The sequence below is a fragment of the Ochotona princeps genome, chromosome 7 (genome assembly GCF_030435755.1).
Source record: "Ochotona princeps isolate mOchPri1 chromosome 7, mOchPri1.hap1, whole genome shotgun sequence".
Classification (NCBI taxonomy): domain Eukaryota; kingdom Metazoa; phylum Chordata; class Mammalia; order Lagomorpha; family Ochotonidae; genus Ochotona; species Ochotona princeps.
The window spans coordinates 10,655,332-10,679,751 of NC_080838.1; the positions used below are offsets into that span (position 1 = coordinate 10,655,332).

Consider the following 24,420-nt stretch of genomic DNA (forward strand, 5'->3'; position numbering starts at 1 on the left):
GAAATAGTTCAAAAGTTTTCAGGACACAATTCTTAACATCTCTCCTCCACATGGAAAAGAGGAGGAAAGTTATTTAAATCTAATTTTTGTTTCAGTTTAAAAAGCTAAACATGACTTATCCTCATGTAAGTGATACAATATAGAATTCACAAAATTTCAAATCTTATTTATTTTACGAACAGAGAAAAGGAGATGAGAGAGGCCACTATGGAGGCTGTATGGAAATGCCAAGTGAACCTCACACAGGAGTGTAGGAACTGCCACCTGGAACCCTCACCAGAGTCTCCCAGCATCTACACTGGAAGGCAGCCAGAGTCAGGAGCTGGAGCTGGGAATGGAGCCCAGGTATTCCTATGCAGGAGTATGATGTAACTGCTAGGCCAAATGCCTGCTCTCAAATTTAATAGAACAGCATTTCTGCAACAGCAGGACCTCTGCTATCATTAGTTTTTAAGCAAATAAGCATCTCAAAAATAATAACTACAGCTTATTTAAAATAACCTCAAAGACCATGATAAAAATTTAAGGATGCTATATAATACCAGCACATTTTGCTAAAAATGCCAACCACAGCTCAGTTGAGAAAAACTATACATATAAATGAAGGTTCTCAAATGACTTGGGAATCTAAGAAATCAACTTTGTTTTAAAGTTGGGGTGAGATGTGAGATTTAAAAAAAAAAAACTTCTAAAAATTCTTATTTGGACAAAGAGCATGAAATGAAACATTGACATTGTATATCACCGTGCTCCAAGTTTCAAAAATAACATTTTATTATTTTCATCAAAAATTTAAAGTAGATGATCATGTGGCAAAACAGAAAATTTAGAAAATATAATTTTGTATTTTTTTAATATACATACTTCCCTGTGATTAGCTGGGATGCTTGTTTATCTCAATGAAAGACAACTCTTGCTTAAAACAAAACCAAGAAAAGCAGGACCCTTCAACATTGTACTCAGAATTCAGACAGCAGCACTTATTCCTGGCTCTCAGAGGGGCAATGGCAAGGACCCAGAAACAGAAACTGCGTACTGAATTCACATGCTCAGCTTGAGGAAAATTTACTGTGAACTGAGCAAAGCTTTACAGTCTATGAATACATATACACAGTATTTTCATAACTTTATAAAATGCACATTTTTCTCCCAGAAAGGCACGCTTTAATTTCTGCTAGATCAGAAAAGGTAAAGACACAAGAAGAAGATTGGAAAGGGAGAGGGGGGAAAAGCAGAGGAATGATACAGACAGGAGAGGCACCAAGCAAAGGAAAGAGAAAGTTAAGAAGGTGCTTTACCCTTGGTTAGAGTTCCGGCTGTCCTACTTCCTACCCAGCTGCCTGCTAATGCACCTGGAAAGGCAATGCATATGGCTCTATTGCTCGGGCTGGAGCCCTCCCATCATATGGTAGGCTTGAATGGAGTTCCAGGATCCTGGCTTCAGCTTGACCCAGCCCCAGGCAGTCATTCGGAAAATGAACCAGCAGATGGAAAGCTGCATGGGGGGTTGGGGGGCGGGGATGTGTGTGTCTCCCTGCCGAATAAATGAATCTTTACAAAAGGGGAATTTCAGTGAATTTTCCATCCTCCTTCAATCCTCTGCCAAGGACTAATGCTTAGCTGAGGCAGGCACTGTCTTTTATTCATGCAGTGGGTCAAGCAGCTATGATCATTATGAAACCATGTGCTACTTCACAGTGTTTCCAAACTTGCTATTTGACAGCCATAGCCTCAATTCCTCCAAGCATGTAAAGGCAATCTGTGAAGCAACCAGAAAAATCCCATCAGATTTTTGTTTTAAAGTAGTAAACGGAATACAAAGCTAACAGAATATTTTTTGCCTCAAGGATATACAGTGTCATGAAAAGATCCTTGAGAGAATGCTCACCGTTATTAGTCAATTTCCAAGGCACAATGACGTGCTGCTTGACCAGCCTACATCCCAAGACTACTGGGGTAAAGGTATCAAGGGCAGGGAACCAAGCCCCATACCAGGTGTGGCTGCAACTCTGCCATGTAAGCAGGTTGGACGTTGAGTACCTGCAATCATTTGTGGTTTAAAAATAAACAGCAAAGCAAGCCATAGAAAAAGTGTTTTGGTTTTTGTAGGGAAAGACCTGGAAAAGCTCCAAACTGTTAAGAATCAGTGAAGGCTCTGGCAATCCTGGAGACTCTAAGACAGTACTCCATGGTTAAGACAGAACACATCTCAAGCAGGACTAGCAAAGAGAAGGTGCCAACAAAGCTGCCTGCCCAAGCAGTCCGTCTGGGTCCAACACAAACCAATGCACAGAAAAGAAAGAGCAATGCTTGTTTTTATAAATCAGCACTTACTTCCTTCTGGTCTTGGGACGACAGCTCTATTAAAACTGTGGAACAGCTAGTAAAAGAAAAAGGATGATTACTTTTTAACAAATCAGCGAAGATGATTCCAGTGGACACGATTAAGATCAAGCATTAAAATATATTTTTATGAATCTCACATTGGATTATGAGCTATAGGAGGCATATTTGGTCCCTGCCTCTGGAAATAAAGTGCCCAAATCCTGGGAAGTTACTGAGTCATTCAAGTTCCTTTTGGTCGCACCTGAGTTATGCAGTAAGGTGACTTAGTGCAAGATCATGAGATAACCTCAGGGTGGAGTTAAATACCAAAAGGAACAAGTGATTAGAAGATGAGGGCTTCAAGGCCTACCCTTAGAGCGTGAGCTGGAGACTGAGCTGTAAAGGAAAAACTTACACAGTGAAATTCAGTGAGCTTCTGGGATGGCACACTCATGAGGATACTAGGAAGGTGGCGTTTCATAGAAGGAAGTTGTCTGAGCCCACCCAACCCTCATGTCACACTTTATCCCCTCACATCTCTTCCATCTGGCTGTTCCAAATTGGATCCTTCATGACTCATTGTGAAATTAAGCCCAGTGTTTCCCGAGTTGTGCAGGCATTTCTCACAAACTCACAGCGAAGGTCTATGGGATTCCCTGATTAATGGCCAATCTGTGAGGTATGGGAGGCCCAGCCTTGTAACCAGCATCTCAAGCAGGGGCAGTCCTATGCAACTGGGCCCTCCCCTTGCAGGATCTGATGCCAATTCTAAGGGAATCCGGTCAGAAATGGACTGAATTGGATTGTAGAACATCCAGTTGGCATCAGAGTCTGGGCTAGAGGAAAGTATCCATACCTCTGGGGTCAGAAGTTAGTGTACTGTGTGATAGTTCTCTGTTCCTACACACCATCACGGGCTCCGATGCAAAGATAGACAACACAGAGCATGAGACAGGCCACTTTCACACTCTGAGGAAATGACCTCCTCCCCCGTAAGACAACGATTAAAAGACCACAGTCCCTACAAAGCACACTAGGGAGAGTTTACAGAAAGCAAAAAAGCTCAGGCACCTAGTTTTGCAGGATGCTGAATTATCACTGGAAACAGCTCATTTCCCTCCAGCAGCCCTAAATCCTGGTGTTTGCTGAAGACACCAATAGCCTCTGGCAGGACTTTAAGCAAGTAGACCTCAAGCAGCCAAATGGTTGCTCTGAGTAGACTCAAGGAATCCAAGCTGCTAACTCAATATCTGCAAGGCACACAGCAACTACAACACCGCAACACCTTGAGTGTGCCCAAACAACCCCTCTGCAACCCTGCCTGTGTGGACATATCGAAGCTCTTCACCAGGCTCTTTGCTCTAATGGAGAGGATCCTACACATGATCAAGGCTGCACTGTCACTGGCAACAGCTGTACTTCTCTGTGTCTAAGTCCCATGGTCTTTCTATTACATGAACTTACTTCCCAAAGTGCCTCTTGAACCTCAATACCTCCTAGAGGAAGTACACACTCCACTCAGTAAGGACTGGGAGATTCCATTTTGGATCTCAGTGATCATCAACATTGTAACGAGTCTTAACTCCCAGCTAAAAATAGTAAGGACAAACTAAAAATCAACAGGAATCACCCTATTGCATCTACTTGCAGCTCAGATCAGGCAAGATGACTCACCAACCACCACTGCTTTATTTGCTAGGAATAAAGCACATCAGTTTTTCAAAAATATTCACTCAGGTTTTCACCTGTCAAATGCTGCCACACACGCTGTGGACAAGTTGGGTTATTCCCACTTCCTACACCCTCACCAGGGTGCTCTCCGTTAGCATCAGCTAAAGTTAGCCTGTGCACTTCACAGCTCCGTTCTGACGCCTCTCTCCTCTTACTGCACGTGATTCCTCTTCCACCTCTCATTCTCCTTCAACTCCGCTAAAACAACTCATTCTTTCCAGAGAAGTTCACCAGGCACCTGCCCTGCTACTTCACTCTGATTCATAATACTTTAAGCAGATTTGATTTAAATTGGTTCTATGGTGGTTTCTATCATTATCCTCACTAAATCTCCAACCCCACACAGGAGCTGCCAAATTCTCAACTCCCAAAGGCCATAAGTCTACCGAAATGAAAGTAATACTTGAATAAAGTGGCTTGAATAAAGTGGCTAACAGAATGAATCCCACAGTCTCCCAATCCCCATCACCACCTTTAATTTATTCCTTAAAACAGACTGAGCCAGAGGCCCATGCACCAAGACTGAACAACCTGACAGACCATAAAGCATAAGACCAAACCATAAATCATTAAAGCTAGTGAGATAATGACAGCAACCACTTTTAAGACAGTCTCCACTGAGATCAAGCACACAGCCAGCATCTGTTGTACTCACCACCCAAAGCACTATCAGGGATGAGAAGACATGAAGGTTTTAGACGACTTCCTCAAACAAAGCCAATCAGAGTGGCAGTCAAGAGAAACCAGACGATATACCCGTCTTGTGTGTACTGCTGCTGCCCAAACCAAATTACAACAATGTGGAGTGCTTTCATATGATTCCAATGCCAGTTGCAGCAGGAAGCTTTTCCCAAATACCATAAAGCAAAATATAACAAAAACAGCACATATTGACTCTGACAGACATGAAATTAAGTTCCACCATTGGTTGTTCTTACAGCTTCTTTTCCACCCAGAGCTTCCAACCACAGCTTCCTCTCCTCTTCTGAAAATGCCTGCAAGGTCAGGGCAACGCCAGGCCTGAAAGACACCAGGAATACAGCAGGTTACCCACTGTCACTGACAGCAGCCGCTTTCCTGTTACCTCAAGTTCTAATGGCATGATTGTAGGGATTAGTGTGTTTTCATTTTTAAGACTTGATAAAATATATACCACAAATGTTAAAATATATACCATAAATGTTAATTTACCAGGTTAACCATCTTTACAGGTATAGTTTAATGGCATTACATTCATTTACACATCTGTGCAACCATCACAACCAATTGTATTGAGAACATCTTCTCAATCTTGCATAACTGAAGCTCTGAACCCATGTACACTAACTCACACTTTCCCTCTGCCCTGTCCCTGGAAAGCACCCTGCCATTCTATTTACTGATTACATATTACATCAACCATACAGAATTGAGCTCAGCAGTTTATTCAAGGTTCATCCACTCTGCAGTCACAAATTCACTCTTTAGAAACTAAAGGATAGGGCTTGGCGGTGTGGCCTAGTGGCTAAGGTCCTCGTCTTGATCCCATATGGCCGCTGGTTCTAGTCCCGGCAGCTCCACTTCCTCTCTATCTCTCCTCCTCTCAGTATATCTGACTTTGTAATGAAAATGGAATAAATCTTAAAATACAAAAAAATCATAAAATAAATAAATAAATAAATAAATAAATAAAACTAAAGGATACAGGAGAAGAAAAGGAACACTTGGAAACAATGGTCTCAACCACTTCCCACACTGATCAACTACGTAAACATCAGAAATAAAATGAAAAACTGAAGAAATATTCCACTGCATGTGAGTATACACTGCATTTTAGTTATTCATTTCAACAACATTGTTCATGTGGGTAGCTTCCACCTTTTGGCTATCCTTAATAATACTGCTGTGCTTCCTGAAGAATTGGAAGTTAACAGGGGGGATCACAATTCCAGACCTCTGTACCTACTATAGGGTAGTGGTTATGAAAACAGCCTGGTACTGGCACAAAGATAGAGAGGAGGATCAATGCAGTAGAATCGAAGCAGCAGAAGGGAACCCACAGAGATACAGCCAAATAATCTTTGACAAAAAAACAGAAGACAATCCATGCAAATGGAACGGTCTCCTCAATAAATGCTGTTGGGACAACTGGGTGATAGCATGGAGACACAAGAAGTCAGACCCACATCTCTCACCATACACTAAGATCAAATCTAGATGGATAAAAGACTTAAACCTACATCCAGAAACCTTCAAACTTTTGGAAGAAAATGTTGGAAACACTCTGCCAAATTTAGGTGTTGGCACTGACTTCCTTAAAAAACACCAAAAGCAATAGCAATCAAGACCAAAATAAACAAATGGGACTACATCAAACTAAGAAGCTTCTGTACAGCGAAAGAAACAATCCACAAAGTAAAAAAGCAGCCCACAGAATGGGAGAAGATCTTTGCACACTACATAGGTGATAGGGGGCCAATCTCCAGAATATACAAAGATCTCCAGAACAACCAAAACAACAAAATCAACCAACCACTAAAGAAATGGGCACAGGAAATGGGCATTTTACAAAGGAACAAACCCAACTGGCAAACAAACATGAAAAATGCTTAAGCCATCTGGCAATAAGGGAAATCCAAATTAATACCTCAATGAGGTACCACCTAATGTCTGTAAGAATGGCTCACATACAAAAACACCCAACAACACTTGCTGGTGAAGATGCGGGGAAAAGGGAACCCTACTCCACTGTTGGTAGGGCTGCAGGTTGGTACAGCCTCTACATTTATCAGTATGGAGAACACTCAAACAACTCAAAATCTGCATACCATATGATCCAGCAATAGAACTTCTAGGAATATATCCAAAATATAGTTAGACAAGAAACCAACATGCACCCCTATGTTCATAGCAGCACAATCAACAACTGCAAAAGCTTGGAAGCAACTGAAATGCCCATCAACACAAGATTGGATAAGAAAGGTATGGTTCATTTACTCCATGGAATACTACTCTGCTACTTAAAAAAACAAAATGCAGTTCTTTGTGACCAAATGGGACCAACTGGAAACCATTATGCTAAGGGAAATGAGCCAATCCCAAAAGGTTAGATACCACATGTTTGCCTTAATTTCAGATGAAATGTCAATCCTAAAAACAGTACCTGTAAATTGTAATATTATTACAACCTTAAACAGCCTGTAACACATGCAATAAGATATTGTGATATAACCAATGAACCAACAATCAATAAGAGACAGACTGCTTACGATCTACATCAAAGAACTGAAAAACATGATATGCTTTTAATATCCTATGTTATTCCATAAAGGGTCGGGAGAGCAGAGAAATCTTCCTCACACACTCTAAAAAGATGGAAGATGTTAAGTATAATCTATCAAGACTGTAACAGGTAACTTACAAACAGCAGACTCAAATCTGCATTAGACATTAGCAAAAACTATAAAGACATACAGTGGGATCCAAGAGCAATCCTGACAACCTCTTAACAGGAGGTCATATGCACAGAGCAGGAGGGCACCCCAGAGTGGAGCAGGTGGACAGGAGGAGGCTTGTATCCCAAGCCCGGAGACTCCCGGATCCTCACCTAGGACTATCAGTATGGGCACCAAGGGCTATATCCCAACTGCCAAGGAGACCATGGGGAATTGGAGTGCCCTCATTGGGCCAAGAACTTTGAGGTCATCCATTCCCTATCGGAGCTCCCACACGGGTTGGAAGAAGCCCAGATCCTTCCTCACAGGATCTAATGTCATCGGAACAACAGCCAGGAGCCCTGAGTGGTTCACAGAAACAGAACAGTAAACTTCCTTTGGGACTCAGGAGAGGCACTTTCTCTGGTCTTTACTTAGTTCCAACTTTGTATCCCCACCCTCTCTTGCAATGACCATCAGGGTCATTCCGGAACGCCCCCCACCAAAAAAATTAGATTAGATAGAGACCAGTAAGGAAAGCTTAGAACAGACACAAAACAGTCAGCTTGGACTCACATATACCTTACTAGGTAGGACACAAAGATTAGTTACTCCTCACTAAAGTATTAAAGCTTTCTCTGCACATCCCTACTAAAACTGTTCTGCTCCTCAATTGTTAACATATGCCTTGTTAGAGTTATAAGTCTATTTTGACTATCCTAAAATTCACCAAGTTCAGTAAAAATCATGCTTCAATATTATAAGCTGCTAAATATAAAAATGAAAATAGACACAAGACAGCTGAATAGTACCCTATAGCCATTTTAAGGTGTATAGCAGCCGGTTGTATATAAACTAAAGTTGAAATGTTGATGAAGTAGTCACAGGATGTGGTTAAAAATTTGCATTTTCTAACATATTGGTCACTCAATACCATGTCAATTAACTCCATGATGTTATAAATTGTTGAAGTCGTGCAGTGGCTTTTCATTGGCGGGGATGATATTCTGCCAGCTCTACTTTCAGACCAGGGATGGTCTCCCAAGAAAACTGTTGAATTTATCTGGATAATAGCTGGACTCTATGCATGGTACAAGCTCACAATGAAGGACTCATGACTGGTTATGAACTGCACTACTGCAACAATGTTAAGGAATCCAACATGGGGGTAGGGCATGGGGAGGGGTTGGGGGAACCCCAGAGCCTATGAAACTATCATAAAATGAAATAATAAAATAACAAAAATTCCATGTTTTGAAGAAAAAAATCACAAATAATGAGAAATCGTTATGCACTCAGAGAAAAAAGGGAAACAGGACTGAATGAAGAGCAAATAAGTAACACTAAACAACTTTTTTGATCACGTCTACTGAATTTATACTTTTTTACATATGTAAATAAATAAATGAATTCTGAATTAACCCTGCAAAAAATAATGCTCGTGTGAGCCTGAGCGTATAAGCACCTATTCCAACCCTCACTTTCCTTCTTTTGTGTATACACTCAGAAGTGCAACTGCTGGAAAGTAGAGCAAATGTACACTGATACTCAGGTGCCAGGCAAGTCTAAGACAAGAAGCTTTTCATTATGTAGCATTCAGGAAATGCAAATGTAATCCCAGCACTGCAACACTCCATCAGAATAGTCAAAATCCACAACACTAAAGCAACCTGACACAGATGAAGTTGTGCAGCAACAAGAATGCATTCGTGATTAATGGGAACCCAAACCGGTAGACACTGGAGGAGATAGTTTGGTGGTCTCACCCTACAATCCAGCAATCACAAAAACTAAATGACATGAAAGTCTTCACCCACAGACAGTGCTAGAATACAGGCTAGCTAGGACCAGGATTGTGGTGCAGCGTGTGAAGCCACCACCTTCAAAACGAGCACAGATATGAGCACCAGTTCCTACTACCAGCTCCACTTTGCACGTGCAGGCGAGCCCCATATCAATGTGCCCAGAAGCGCAAGGGAAGATGGCCCAAGTGCTTGGGTCCTGCCAGCCATGTCAGAGATCTTAGCCCAGGGCCAGGATCATCTGGGGAGTGTCAGCAAATGGTCACTCTCTCTCTCAGCCTCCTTTTTCCCTTCTTTACTCTCTACCTGTTTCTAACTAGACCTTTCAAATCACTCTTTAAAACAGGCTTTTCATCTGAGAAAAAATAAACTTTTTTTTTAAGATTTATTCATTTTATTACAGCCAGATACACACAGAGGAGGAGAGACAGAGAGGAAGATCTTCCATCCGATGATTCACTCCCCAAGTGAGCCACAACGGGCCGGTGCGCGCCGATCCGAAGCCAGGAACCTGGAACCTCTTCCAGGTCTCCCACGCGGGTGAAGGGTCCCAATGCATTAAGCCGTCCTCGACTGCTTTCCCAGGCCACAAGCAGGGAGCTGGACGGGAAGTGGAGCTTCCGGGATTAGAACCGGCGCCCATATGGGATCCCGGGGCTTTGAAGGCAAGGACTTTAGCCACTAGGCCACGCCGCCAGGCCCGAAAAAATAAACTTTTACGTTCATGTATCCTAAACCATACACTGCTCAAAACCTTCCACAAATCATATACTCATTATAAAACTTTCATGGGAAATTGTTTCACAACCTTACAGTAGATAAAAATGTCACAGCAAAATTCTCTATCAATGAAATTTTAATTGATAAATAACAAAATTAATGTTTTTCTCATCAAAAGATACTGTTGCAAAAATAAACAGGTAAGCCACAAGTTAGAGACTATATTTACAATTAACATATCTAATAAAGGATCTGTATCCAGAATATGTAGATACTCCACCATTCAATAACAAAAAGAACAGAATTTTTTTAAATCTGCAGAACATTTGACTACACGGCAGAAGGAATACAAATGGCCAATAAATGATAAATAGCTAAACAGAAAAAGAGGAACATCATAAGAGGCTGGTAATAATGTAGAGCAAATGCAATTCTCATACAATAATAGGAAGGTAAAACACTTTGGAAAACTCAATGCTTCAAAAAGGTCAAACCTGCATACCATAAACCCAACAAGCCTCTGCCAAAACATACATGCAAGACAAACAGCAGTGTGCGTCCACCGAAATCCACACACAAAACTGCTTAACCTGACTTCATTTCAAAAATCTGAAACTGTACCTATGGATCACACTTCAATGCCCTTCAGCACACGTTATAAAAATATGACGAGCTGCTCTCACTGAAGCTGAGAACACAACAGTAGAGGTCAGAGGCAAGGCTGGAAGGGGAAACCGGAGAGTTAAGGAGGGTGTTTGAATGAGTGCTAAGTCAATGTAAAAAGAGAAGTTTTGGTGTTGTATTGCACACTAGAATAAACACAGTTAGCAACACATCAGATATTTCCCCAAAAAAGAATATGAATGCTAGCATCATCTCGTATCCCATAAATACGCACACATTTCACATGTTGAAAAAAACAATACTGGGCCTGGCACCATGGCTCGGTGGCTAAATTGTGACCTTGCAACCTCCAGAACCCCATATGGGCACAGGTTTGTGTCTCGGGTGCTCCACTTCCCATCCAGCTCCCTGCTTAGGACCTGGGAAAGCAATAGGGGATTACCCAAAGCCTTGGGACCCTGCACCTGCATAGGAGACAGGAAAGACGTTCCTGGCTCCTGGGTTCACACTGACTCAGCTCCAGCTAAACTGAACCAGTAGATAGAAGATCTTTCTGTCTCTACTTTTCTGAATCTGCCTTTCCAATAAAAATAAATCTTAAAATACTAACATATTTTCAATCTATATTAATGTCAATTCAAACTTTCAATTAACTGGGCACTAGTATTAATTGTGGCTTTCAATACATCATTGTCAACAGAATCATCTTTATAGCATAATCTTACAGTCCATAAAACTCACAGAAATCTATACACACACACCAAAAAAAAACCTTTCTATTTCTACCAGCTCTGTGCTCTATAAATGTCAATTAAGTTATTTTTAAACAGAACTTCCTATCCTATTTTCTCTCCACCAGAATCTTAATTCTTGAATGACTCACCATCCCAAAAAAATAAACCCAGAGGAACCCCTTTCCTACCAAGTTTTTTGTAACCTATAACCAAATCAAGCGAGGCACTTCTGTAACTGAAGAAAGCATGTACAGTTTTATAAAAAAACAGAATGATTTCCCCAAATGAAAATTCAAAACTGAGCTAGAGTCTTGATTTTACCAAACACTTTAATGTACAAATTCTCAACAGTGGCACTACTGATAGTTTCTGCCAGGTGTGGCTGTAGGCTGGCCTAAGCAAGGTGGAACATTTAGCAGCATGGCTGGCCACTATCCATTAGATGGCAACTATATCCCCCTCCTCAAACCCACATCTCCCTTCTCTAAACCACAACCTCCCCCCACACACACACACCCTCAAGCACACACTTACAGAACAATCAGTTGCCAAACATTCCTAGGTAGCAGAATTGCCCAAGATCCAGACCGAAGTGAATGGATTATCTAAACGAATTTTCTCAAATCTTTGTGCAATTAATTTTAAGATTTCTCCTACTTTTATTTGAAAGACAGATTTACAGAGAATAAAAGAATCTTCCAGCTGCTGATTCACTCCCCCAAATGGCCACAATGCCTAGAGTTGGGCCAGACCAAAGTCAGGAGCTTCTCCCAGGTTTCTCACATGGGTGCAGGGTCCAAAGATTTTGGCTGTCCTTGGCTGCTTTCCCAAGTATTAGCAGACAGGTGGATTAGAAGTGGAACAGTCAGGACCAACCAGCACCCACATAAGATATTAGCACCACAGGCAGATGCTTAGCCTACTATGACATGGCACTAACCCAACTCCTTTTTGCTGTGGATTTCCCCTCCCTTGAGTTTATAAAGTGCTCTCTCTTGAACAAGCTTTCCCAGTCAGCCTTGCTTCCTCACACTTCTCCTCTCCTATGTCAACCTCAAGACCTCAGAACTGTCCTGCTTTTTATAAATCCTCCTACACTATGAGTTCTCTTGACAACAGACCTCTTGGCTCACCATCAAGCAGTCAATCAACCACTTAGGCACCTGGAAGACATGCACCATCAAATTTATACAAACACTGTAAGTACTAACTACAGCAGAAATATTAGGTAAATATTCTCACCCAATCCAACCTCCTAGGCTTCTGCAAGCAACACCCTCTGTCACTCTCTAATATGAGACATAGTAGAGTCCTACATACATGCAAAAGGACATCAACAGGTTCATGGAAACAATGGAATTAGAGGATGGGCCGGAGCCAGGTTTTGGAGCTACAGGTAAAGACACCCATCCCACTGTGGGTGCCTAGGTTCCACTGCCAATTCCAGCTTCCTGCTAGTGTGGTTCCTGGGAAGCACAATCCCTGTCACGAGGGGGGCTTGGAATGAGTTCCCAGCTTCTGGGTTCTAAGAACCTGCAGTTGTAGACACTTTGGAAATGGATTCAGCAAGTAGGAGAACACAGTCCTGGGCTCTCACTAGTTCACTCTGACTGGCTCTCTCACTTTCTGTCTCTCAAAAAAACAAGTGTTGGCAATTGGGGTTGAGCCTGTTCAGTTCCCAGACCCTGACTCAAGCCCTCCAGTAATGCAGGAATGGGTAGCAGCAGTTGATGGCTCCTGTAACTGGATTCCTGACCCTCACAGGAGAGAGCAGGGCTGTACTCCTGGCTCCCAGCTCTGGTCTCAGCCTAGCCCAGGCCGTTGCAAGCATTTGAGAATTAAACAGCACATGGGAGAAATCTCTGAGGGTCTCTTAAATGAACATTTACCTTGATGCAAAAAAATTTTTTTGAAAACTATGCATGCAGATTTTTAAAACAATTTTAAGCTACTTTTAATGTTTTTGCAATATGTGTTTTTCATGAACATTTGGAACACTCCTATTAGAGGCTCAAGTGTTTAATGTCAGAGCACTCTGTAGTGCTTGATGCTGAAGAAAAAGGTTCTACCCTCCTCATCATGAAAATACGGACAAATTATACGAGTAAGAAGCATCTTGCTGTGGAGAGTGATACACCAGAAGTAGGCAAAAATCAAACTAAATATAAATTTTTGAAATGTCAGATTAATGAAAGCAAAATGGGAAGCATTTTCTTTATGCAGTGCCTGAATGCGATGTGTGGGAGAGCTGCACAGAATGGTAATTATTTATCAAGCAAATGTGCGGGGGTCACAGCACAGTGCGGCATGTGGCAAGCACGCCAGTGAGGCAGGAAGCAGGTTATATAACAGGGCTGTTGGGGCTTAGAGGCAGGTATTTCATCCTCCAGGGAAGAAAGCTGTATCTTCCCAGGCTGCAGCTGTCCACAGAGAAGACAAGAGACGACCAAACATGAGCACAAGAGCATCTCACAGCCTGTGGGATTTGAAATGTAGCTGGCGTGAAGTAGACTGGAATATTTATAGTCATGTAAGGTCTTGTAGTTCACTATTTGTAGCTGTGTTCCCTTTTTAAAGGGTTTATTGAGATAGAAATCATGCCACGAAATTTACCCAATAAATGGTACATAATTCAACATTTTAGTATAGTCAGACTTATGTAAACATGACCAAAATCAATTCTAGAACATTTTTATCACCTCAGGAGGAAGGAAAAAAAAAAACCTGTACCTAACCAGGAGTCATTCCCCACTAATTTACTCTTTATAAATAGATCCGCCACTTTGAGACATTTCGTACGTATGGAATCATAACATGAAGTTGACTATGTTCTTTTACGACCAGTGTGTTTCACTTAGTTTCCCACAGCCATTCACACTGCAGCTTACTGCTTCCTTTTTATTGCTGAATCACTCATTGCACATTTTGCTTATTCATTTGTCAATGACTAGGCTGTTGCTAGTTTTTGATTATTATAAATAACTATAAGAACTCTCCTGTTCATGTTTTAGGACAGACCTTTGTATTCAATTCTGTTGAACATACAGCTAAGAACAGTCATGTCTAAATCATTTTTCAATCCTAAACTTAACTTTCTAAGAGCAATTAAATCACTTTCCAAAGCAACAATTCCCTGTTAAAGCCCAGCCTTGGTGCATGAAGGCTCCAAGTTATCCACACCCTCACCAACACTCACTATTATCTTTTTCCTCTGTGAACATTTTACTATGACTTTGGTCTCTATTTCCGTAACAGTTAATGATGTTAGCATCTTTTTATAAGATTATTGACTACTTGTTTACTTTCTCTGGAAAAATGTCTTGCTTATATCTTCTGTTTTTCAAAAGGTGTGTTTTTATTACTGAGCTATGAAAAATCTTTATGCATTGCCGAAATATGTCCCTTATCAAGCACGTGACTTTTTAGACTCCTCCCACATCACAAGTTCTGTTTTCAGCATTTGGATAGTGTTCTGCACACACGTTCTGAAATACTGCCTTTTTGCCAAGGATACAGCCAAAGGAACGTTTTAGTGAATTGAGAGAGGGGATAAAGTGAAGCACACATCCATCTAACGAGCAATTCATCAGCAGCCAGGGACAGCTGATTTCTCCCTTTCCTCAGCCTTCTCCCCTTTCTCTCGGATTTCCTAATAGTAGAGCATGCGGATGTCTGAAAATGAGAAAATTTGCCCATTTCAGAATTTAAAAGTCTCCCTTGTGACTAGGTGTAAGCAGGTAACTGTGTGTTCAGAGCAACATTACATGAGTGTAACATGTGTTTTATGACAAAGGAGAGCAGAGAGCATGGATCTGAGGCACGGGGAGGGCAAACCACGCCAAGAACAAGCAGGATCCAACACAGAGACGCCTCCTACCCAGCCTCACTGGCACCTCTGACCTTCCCAAACACAAGAGAACATGAACTGGGACACTGTTTGGGCCACCTGGCTTTAACATGTTCTGTTACAAACCACCAAATGCAATCTGAACTAATGTCCCAAGGAAGAGAAAGCTCTCGGTTTGAATCCACATGGATTGACTGCAAGCCCAGCTCCCCTACACAGCTTATTAAGCCTCACCTGCCACAATTCTATGGGGATCGCACTTCCAAAAAGATGATCACACAATGGATTCTTGGAAATGTGGCAAAATATATTGATATTAAAACACGTGCCCCCACATGTGAAGCTGAAGTGTGACAGTACTCCAGAGGAGCTCTGTGGAAACACCATCAGAAACACCTTACTAACAGCCACAGCCGTCACACCCAGCTGTGCTGCTGCTTAACCAAAGCACAAACACTGAGCTCTCGCTGTGACAGTGCCGCACACAAGAAAAGGATGGTTGTCTGGCACCCGCCTGATTAATTCTAATCCCAATTCTGTCACTCCAAGCAACAGTTCAATTTCATGTAATCCAGCAGTAATGTGGTCAATGTCCACCATATGTAAGGCATTACATTTGTACTGCAGAATCAAGTTATACTAAGTGAGACAGCATTCCTACCGCCATGGAATTAATTCATAGCCTGACAGACACAGAACAAATTGTAGCTCCTAGTACTCTACCTCACCAGGAATCATGGAAATAGATAAGAGCCTATCTTCACTTAATAAGAACTCAGACATACCAGAATTAGAGACGTCAGAGTACACTCACCCACTGCCCATTTTTGTTCCTCAAATGGACAACCAACAGCAACTCACTGATGAGTTGGAGGCAGGGAGAGAGGATGGCAGGAACCCAAGTCCCCTAAAACACTATCGACTGATTAAAGCAAACTAAATAAATATTTCCCTATTTAAAGACAAAGAAATAAATCCAATATAAAGGTCAACAAAGTAGCTTAGTTTTGAAGACTCCAAGTCATGAAGACATTTTAATTCATTTTCTTCACGAATAAATGAAGGCATTCATCCAAGCAAATCTAACAGCTTTAAGAAAAATTAATAAAGTACACGTTTCACATCAGAAAAAAATACCAGAATGTGTAAGTTCATATTTTTATAGCTATACTAAATGATAGATTCCATCAAGAGTACATTTACCAAAGAATTTCTGTCAATTGAAGTCAGGAACACCAATCAATAACCCCTATTCTGTTTGAAAGGCCTAATAGACACCCAAGAGCCACCCCAAGTAGGGAGCCAGATAAGGGAACCTGGGGTTCCAAGAAGAGACAATAAATGTGAGTTGCCAACACACAGGTGGCACTTGAAGACATAAGGCTGGACAAGATCATAATGGGCGGTTAAAGGGCAGACATTTACGCACTAAGTTCAAGAGGTCCAGAAAGGAAGAAAGAGCAAAGCTAGAGCATTAAAAGCAAAGAATAAAACAGTGAGACAGGGTCAGAACCAGGGAGGCGTGATGTCCTTGGACCAAGCGAAGCAAGCATTATCACAGAGCAAGAGATGGATGGGCCATACCAGAGGACACTGCAAGCAGAGAACGTGAGCACTGAGAATGAACTGCTGGACACAGTAATGTGGAAAATCTTGAGGCACTTCAGAAAACCAACTGCAGTGGAACAGAGTCAGGGTGGAGAGAACGCCACATGAATGAGACCAGGTACATGCAAATGTGCATACACACAAGCTCTACGTGGTGGATCTCCAAGTTTCTCAATAAGTTCTTATGGGCTTGAAATTTAGCCTCTTCCATACTGATGTTTTCTCTGTCACTTTTTCCCAAGCTTTGAGAAAGTAATTACTCTATCTGTGCCTTCCAGGATGGTGTTACTGTACCATGATACCTAAGGGCACATTTTCGTATACCTGGTCTTCAGTTCATTTATTGGCAAGTAAAACATACACTCAACCATATCCTAAGGGAGAGAGCAGCAGTAACTTTTTTTTATTCCTGAGTTTTGACCTGTGCTGATCTTTCATGTTTTAAAATCCTGTGCGTTTCTACTCTCCAGACATGAGCAGACTTAACTAACAACCTTTGTAGACAACCAGATCTGGTAAGCAATCACCTCACTGTCCATGACTGAAAAAGAAATGTCTTCTCAGTGCCAAGATTTTCCTTCACATTATTCCTAGACGTCGAAATGGATGCCAGACAAGTGCTAAGACAAACTTTTACTTCTTTTAATTCTTCCTCTCAAATACAAATTACTTTATAACTTAATGGGTGAAAAGCACCCATTAACGAAGGAGTAGATAGTCATTCGTTTAAATAGGCAAACGTTGCCTAGGATCCTCCATGCACCCAGCCTACACACTGAAGACTTCCATTTGAAAACGAACATTCTTCTGCAAGGGGAGCTACCACCATCCTTGACTCAGTGTTCTATTCGTACCACAAACCAGGCTTGGGTCAACAATAAAAAGGCTCCAGGGTTATTCTTTTAAGTGATCACACTGGTTATAAGGACTCCAAACCTTAGTCAAGATCAATCTATTTATCACTCCACAGCCAAACATGGTGACCAAGATGAAACAGCTTAGAATGAATGCAGACTGGAAATGTAACAAGGCTCTCATTCTCCCACACCTGCAAAATCACAGTTGCAACCAATCTGTATTTCCATTTAAAAAATTTTAAAAATGACTCTGTATGGATAGCCTATCACTCTAATAACTTACCTGTCAGCAGCTTCTATGTCAAAACAAAACCTTCTGTCAATGGAGTCGGTATGCCTCCTGGTACATTCCTTCACGAAGAACACCTCCCCATCTCCCTACAAAGAAGCAGAGCGAACTCTCTCAGAAACTGCACAGCAAGCATCAAATGCCCGCCGACCCTCATTTAGGGAACAGAGACATGCAGGTTCAAGATTTTAAATCCTTTCTCTTTATCCTTTTCTCCTTGAAACTGTTAAAAATTTAAAATCTTAACCACTTGCGGCTGCTATCTTCCTATTCTTAAGGTTTTATAGATCTTGCTCCAATTATAACAATATTAAGCAGGGCCTTGGTAATTCTCATTTTAAAAGGTAGATTATCAAATGAAGTGTCTTATTGCTAAAATATTTGTGATTCTTTTCTCCTGCTCTCCTTTCAAAAATGAAAACCTATTTTGGCTTCATACTGCATCAAACTATGAGTTATGATCACTAGGTGACTGTTCAGGACCATAAAAGTGACGTTTCCAAAGAGAACAACCTACAAATATGCAAATGGCCCTAGCTCTCTGTAGTAGACAGTCCAACAGTGGAAGCATCCGTCTCCATTCCCTAAGCGAATCACATGAATTCTTCACTTTTTTCTATAAATATGATAGCATTTAATCTTGGTACACTATCCTCTAAGATCATTAGAGAAAAAAAAAGCGTGTTCCAAGAAAAAAGAAGATCATTAGAAACATGGTAGGAGACAGGTGAGCGTGCAGGAGCACTCGGAACCACAGAATCATTACATACTTAAAGAACATTTTACACTGCCTGGGATAGGAGGCTCTCTAACATTAATGTAACAGTACAACAGGCAATTACTCAAAATATAGCTATGGCCTACGTGTGTTTTTCAATCACTGGGAAGTTCAACTTCTAAGAGACTGCCAGGCAGACATATCCTAGGCCTTGAATCTGTTCCAAAAGGAAACTCAGACTCAAGCCTTGTTCTCAGGCACAGGTCCATCAGCCGTCAGGAGGGCTGTCCTCAGCTCCCACTTCTCTCTGGTACTCTCATCATCCATGGTCACTTCATTATTGTGCAAAAATGCTGTCAAGAAATGCAGTGTGATGTATTTTTTTCTTTTCAGGAAGAAGTACGAGTGTACTTCAAAGTATTTATGCAAAATGGAATTAAAAGAGAAGCTTAGCATGGTGCAAAAACGATCCTGAAATGCATCTTTGCTTTTGCATAATACGTACTTTTTCATCTTATTCTGTCTTTACCTGACACATAAAAACTGTATGTATTTATGTGCCACCATCCGCTGTTCCCATGCATGTACATATTGTGTAATATCCCATCAGAGTAAACATGTCTCCTCACATACTGAATATTTCTTACAGCAAAAACATCCCAAATCCTTTCTTGTAATTGAGACACACATTATCAGCAGCAATGCTAGTCTGCCACAGAACAGCACCCACAAAGCAATCTTCCTCCATGCCTCCCAGTCTCTGATAACTCATTCTTGCTACTCGTCACAGTCAGCATTTTCTAGATCTCAGTAATGATTAAGATTGTGGTACTCGCATCTCTGTGGCTGGTTTATTCCCATTAACATAGTGATCTCCAGACATGTGCGTGCTGTGACAAACAAGACTGTATCCCTCTGAGCCTCGAGTCGTACTCCACTTCAACCCTTCATAAACCCAGGTTGTTTTCACGTCCTGGCTACTGTGTAAGAGCAGTACCACAACACTCATATGAGTGTCAGTATCCGTTCAACAGAGTGATTCAATTTCCTTCGCATACAGACCTAGCAGTGGGGCTGCTACATCATATGGTAGCTCTGCTTTTAGCTTGCTGAGAAACTCTTTCTGTAATGGCTGAGTTGAATGTATGTGCTTGGCAATGGTGTGCAAGGGTTTTCTCTTCTCCACATTCCCAGCAGCACTTGTTCTCTCCTGCCTGAGACTAAGCAAGCTAAGGAGTGCGGGGCTACATCTCAGTCTGCACTTCCTCAACGACTAGTAACCCTGAGTATTGTCTTTCAGCACCTGTTGGCCACCTGTCTGTCTGCCTTTGAGAAATGCCCCTTGCAATGTGCTAGCAGTTCAACGGGATGCTTTCACTGCTACTGCACCGAGTTCCTCACACATTCGGGCTATTGATTCCTTGTCAGCTGTAAACCTTACAAGTATTTTTGCTATTCTGTGTTTTGTCTCTTCACCTTCCAAATCATTTCCTTTTTGTGTAGAGTGTTTAAGCCTGATGAAATCACAGTTGTCTATATTTTACTTTTGCTTCTTGTGCTTTGGCATCTGATCAAAAAAGAAAAAAATCCTTCCATAAGCATCGTCTGTTTTCTGTAATAGTTTCAAATAAGCGATGGAGAGCCTTCATTCTCCCACAGGCCATTTGGACATATATAGCATCATCTGTGGATCACGTAAATGCAAAAACTTAATGGATATAGTTTCATTTCTTCGTGTTCTCCCACTTACTTACATAGTACTTTCTGGTTTTTATTTTAGAGCTTTTTCACCTCAATGACTGAATTTATTCCTAGGTAATTTTCTATGCAGCTAATCAAGATCAAGCACCACTTTCTTCATTCTTCAGGTAATTCATTATTGGTACATAACAACCAATTTTCCTACACTCCCTATGTATCCTGTAATTTGCTGAATTCACCTGTAAGATCTACTAGTTTGCTCTCAAATCTGAGGATCTTCCACACAGATCATCCACCAAATGACAATTTGACTTCCTTAGTTCCAATGCGGATGCCATTGGATTCTCTCTTTGGCTTGGCATGGACTTTCAGTACTAGGTTGAACAGAACTGGGCATCCCCGTTCTACTCCATCTCAAAGAGGAAGCCTTCCACCCTCCTCCACGCAGTATGACACTAGTTGTTGGTATGTTTAATTTGGCTTGACATGATGCGAGAGCTCTTTTACATACGGATTTCAAAAACATTTCTGCACGACAATGAACTTACAGTACAGTCAGTGCCCAGGAACTTTCTGAAGTACTACTGTATATTTCAACAGAAGTGAAGCAAATTCTGTGATCACCTATACAGAATCTTGAGTTCTCTTGATACAGAATTAACAGTTATATCTACCCACAAAGAAAACAATGAATGAATCTACTTTTTAAAAAATTTAATAGTAAGACCAATTTGGCCAGATCTTTTCAAATAAATATGATTGTTAAATGTGCTCAAATTTTATGTAGATCATTAAAATTATTTTCTATGTAAAATGCCAGTTTATCTTTTTTGAAGTATAACTATCATGTAGTATTTTCTAAAGATTACTGAAATATATTACACTGTATCATGTGTGCTAAGTGCACAAGTCCACTACAGCAAAATTCCAACTATAATATAGGATTCAATTAGATTAATATACTACACTGTTATTGAAAGCACATGGAAGCCAGAAATACAACAGAATTCAGAACCACTGTGTAGTATGTATTGCTTTAAGAATTGTTTTGTGTTGTTGAAGAAAATATCACTACTACTACAACTACAACTACTGACAAAGAATTCATGAATGTAAACTGGAGGGTGTCAGTTTTGTTTAGTGAATATAAGTAAACTACTTGTGAGTGTTAGGTGTACTGTTTGCTGTGTATTTTATTTTGCTTAGTTCAGAGTTGATTACTGAGTATACAGTTTAGGCTAGGAGACTCGTAACTTTGGTATTTAATAAAAGAAGCTATACATATTCTCTTTATAATGTAAGTGATCTATATACATGCACAAAGATTTGTTTCCTGGGTGTGATATATATATATATATGTATTCTTATTCTGAGACGTCATTTTGAAAGAATTGAAAGACACTGAAGAACATCTAATTCCACGTGGAAACATTACTAAGAAATATATTGGTATCATATTTAAAAAAAAAGGTAACTAAAGACCTATGCATGCAATTCAGAAAAACAATATTCTTTTTTGCCTATATTAACAATTTTAATTCAAAAAATAAAATGTTCCCGTATTTAACAAACACAAACCATAAAAATTACAGATGTTCTGCCCATTACCTGATATGACTGAAACCAAGAGCTTTATATTTTGAAATATTTGTTGGAACGGATTTCGTAGATGACAGTGAAATCTCAATTCATGTGTATTTCATACACAACAAATACACTTAGTACAAAGGTAATTTAGAAAACATTTTTAATAATTTTACACAACAAGCAAAATTTTACTGGATGAAATTTAAGTCTTACAGATCCTCAGAAACTTCCAGATGATGGAGCACTTCAGACGAGGGGTGCTCAACCTGTCTAACCCAGGCTGCCAACGCCTGCCAACACTGCCCCTCACATACACTGCCAAGTAGAAGGCCAATACTCACAAGCTTGCCCCCAGATCTGTGCTCAAATGGGATCATGTTGAACTTCTTGGCAGCCTTCCGATACATGCAGTAGTGTTTGACCCAGCTGGAACCAAATGGAGCAGGCCCTTCAAGAGGAAAAAAACAGAACTGTGTGTTTTCCCTCATAAGCAAGCCAACTGAGCTGCAAACACGTTACCAAGGAGGAGAACCCCAACCAGCAGCAACCTACCACAGCTCTACCAAAGAGTCAACAACAATGCTAGCTCTAACACCCGGGCAGCGCTAGAGGAGGTCAGCGAGCCCACAGAGGCACCCAGAGCAAAGCTCCTGACACGTCTGCAGCCACGCAGGTATAACTCAAAAGTGTTTGGGTTTTGTTTTGTTTTGTTTTCAGTTTGTAGAAAACAGTTATCTCCTACTGGAAAATCTCCTAACTAAAGGCTTAAGTTTTGGTTGTTCCTAGATCTTAAGAGCTCACAAGGGTTCCAACCGTTCCACCCACTTATGTCATAATTTGCAAGTCAACTCTGGCTGCTCAAAATGATGCAACCCACAGAATCACAGTGCTGCAAAAACCACCCAGTCCAGTAATGCCCCTGCAGCTTGAAGGCCACGGACAACGCCCTGGTAGGGGACTGCCCTCAGCTTTGTCAAGCAAGTATGAAGACAAGGAATCCCAGGGCTCCACAGAAGTGAACTGTCCTGCACGCAGCAGCGCTCTCTCGGCATCCCCATCGCACTTCGCTGAGTCAATGTTAATCGTCACTCAAGCCCAAGAATCACGGCAACCTAAGTCACATATGCCCAGCACCTGAATGGCATTGCCATGAAGCCTCGCCTAAGAAGACAAAGGTTAATCTCAACAAGGTTTAACAGTGTTTCTTACCGGGATTTAGGAAAAAAAACAATCGGCCTCTAAGATCACCCTGATTTCACATACATACAAACCAAGCAACCTCTATACCTAGAAGTCAGAAAGGACAAACTCTAAAAGAATGTATTTAAAAAGAACACACTTTGCTTTAGCAAAAACTCGTTCTTTTCTTTTAGGAGTGTGGACAAAATAGGCCATGGGTTACTCAACGAGAGGAAATCTCATCTCGGATCATTAGTCCAAAGGCCAGAATTTGGGAACCACCATGGTGTGTGTTGTACATAACTAGCACTGGTACTGTGTCCACAATACTACTGTGTAATTATCATAATTCACACAAACAAAAAGACTTTGAAAAAGAGATGACGATCTCTTCTTAACCCAAAGGAACTGAAGCTTAAGCCAAATGCCTGACACAGCAAAGCCCAAGCTCAGATCACACCTGGCCCCAAAGAGCAAAGACTTCCCCTCCAACTACGCTCCTTCTATCATCTGATGTTACTCTCTGAGAGGCTAAGAGTACTCCTTCACACCCGCCCCAGCCTGTGCCTCGTACAGCAGAGCGTGCCCAGGGCCCACACAGACTGCAGCCTCAGACACACAATTCACAAACTCACCGTGTGATTGAGGGCATAACACTTCACACCTGGTGCCCCCATGGCATCACTGGGAAGCGGTGAATAATAGCTCATTATACTTCATAGGTTGTGTTAGGGGTTATTACATGAAGAAAGCTGGACAGCAGTTCAGCACAGTGCCAGGCACACAGTAAACAAGAGAAGAGTTTTGCCAATGTTGCCATCACTGGTTGTCTTCCCCCATTTAGGTTTTAGCTCAATTTCTCAAAGCTCAATTGCACAAGTTAGAAGCAGGCCTTTTTTTTTGGAAGATGATTTTTACATAGTTGATTAGGGCACAAGGGTCAAGGGCTAGAGCAAAGTGAGTAAGACCATTGTTTCCAAATTCTTTCTTTTTCTTCCTGTATCTGGGGGAAAGAGACAAAGGGAGAAGCTCCATCCACCATCCCAGGGTCTCTGATGTGGGGCATGCTCCAATGGCACTGCTCAAGTGGTTTCGATAGTTGAAGTGTTCTGAAGTGCTGCCAATCTCACCATTGCAATGAAATCTCTCCAGAATCCACTGGCTGACATAGCCCACCTCAGAGTCTCCGTTTGCCCAGATTTTCACTGCAAACACATGGCTGGGGTAATTGATCGATTTGTTCTGTCCTCTGTCCTCCGTTGTGGTACCAAGTGTCCTCTGCAGC

The 24,420-nt window shown here is 41.3% G+C and overlaps 1 protein-coding gene across 2 annotated transcripts in view; it reads right to left on the reverse strand.

The window, feature by feature from the left end:
* Window positions 1–24,420, reverse strand: part of ARHGAP10 (Rho GTPase activating protein 10) — a 333,273-nt gene that overhangs the window by 150,651 nt on the left and 158,202 nt on the right. For both annotated transcript variants that reach the window (XR_009245824.1, XM_058666789.1), the window contains exons 9-12: window positions 22,298–22,404; window positions 17,945–18,039; window positions 4,995–5,076; window positions 2,335–2,380 (exon numbers count right to left, since the gene is read on the reverse strand). Coding sequence is in view for 1 of the 2 variants with exons in the window: in XM_058666789.1 (XP_058522772.1) it covers window positions 2,335–2,380; window positions 4,995–5,076; window positions 17,945–18,039; window positions 22,298–22,404 (330 nt within the window). In the remaining variant the exon portion in view is untranslated. The remainder of the gene's footprint in view (window positions 1–2,334; window positions 2,381–4,994; window positions 5,077–17,944; window positions 18,040–22,297; window positions 22,405–24,420) is intronic.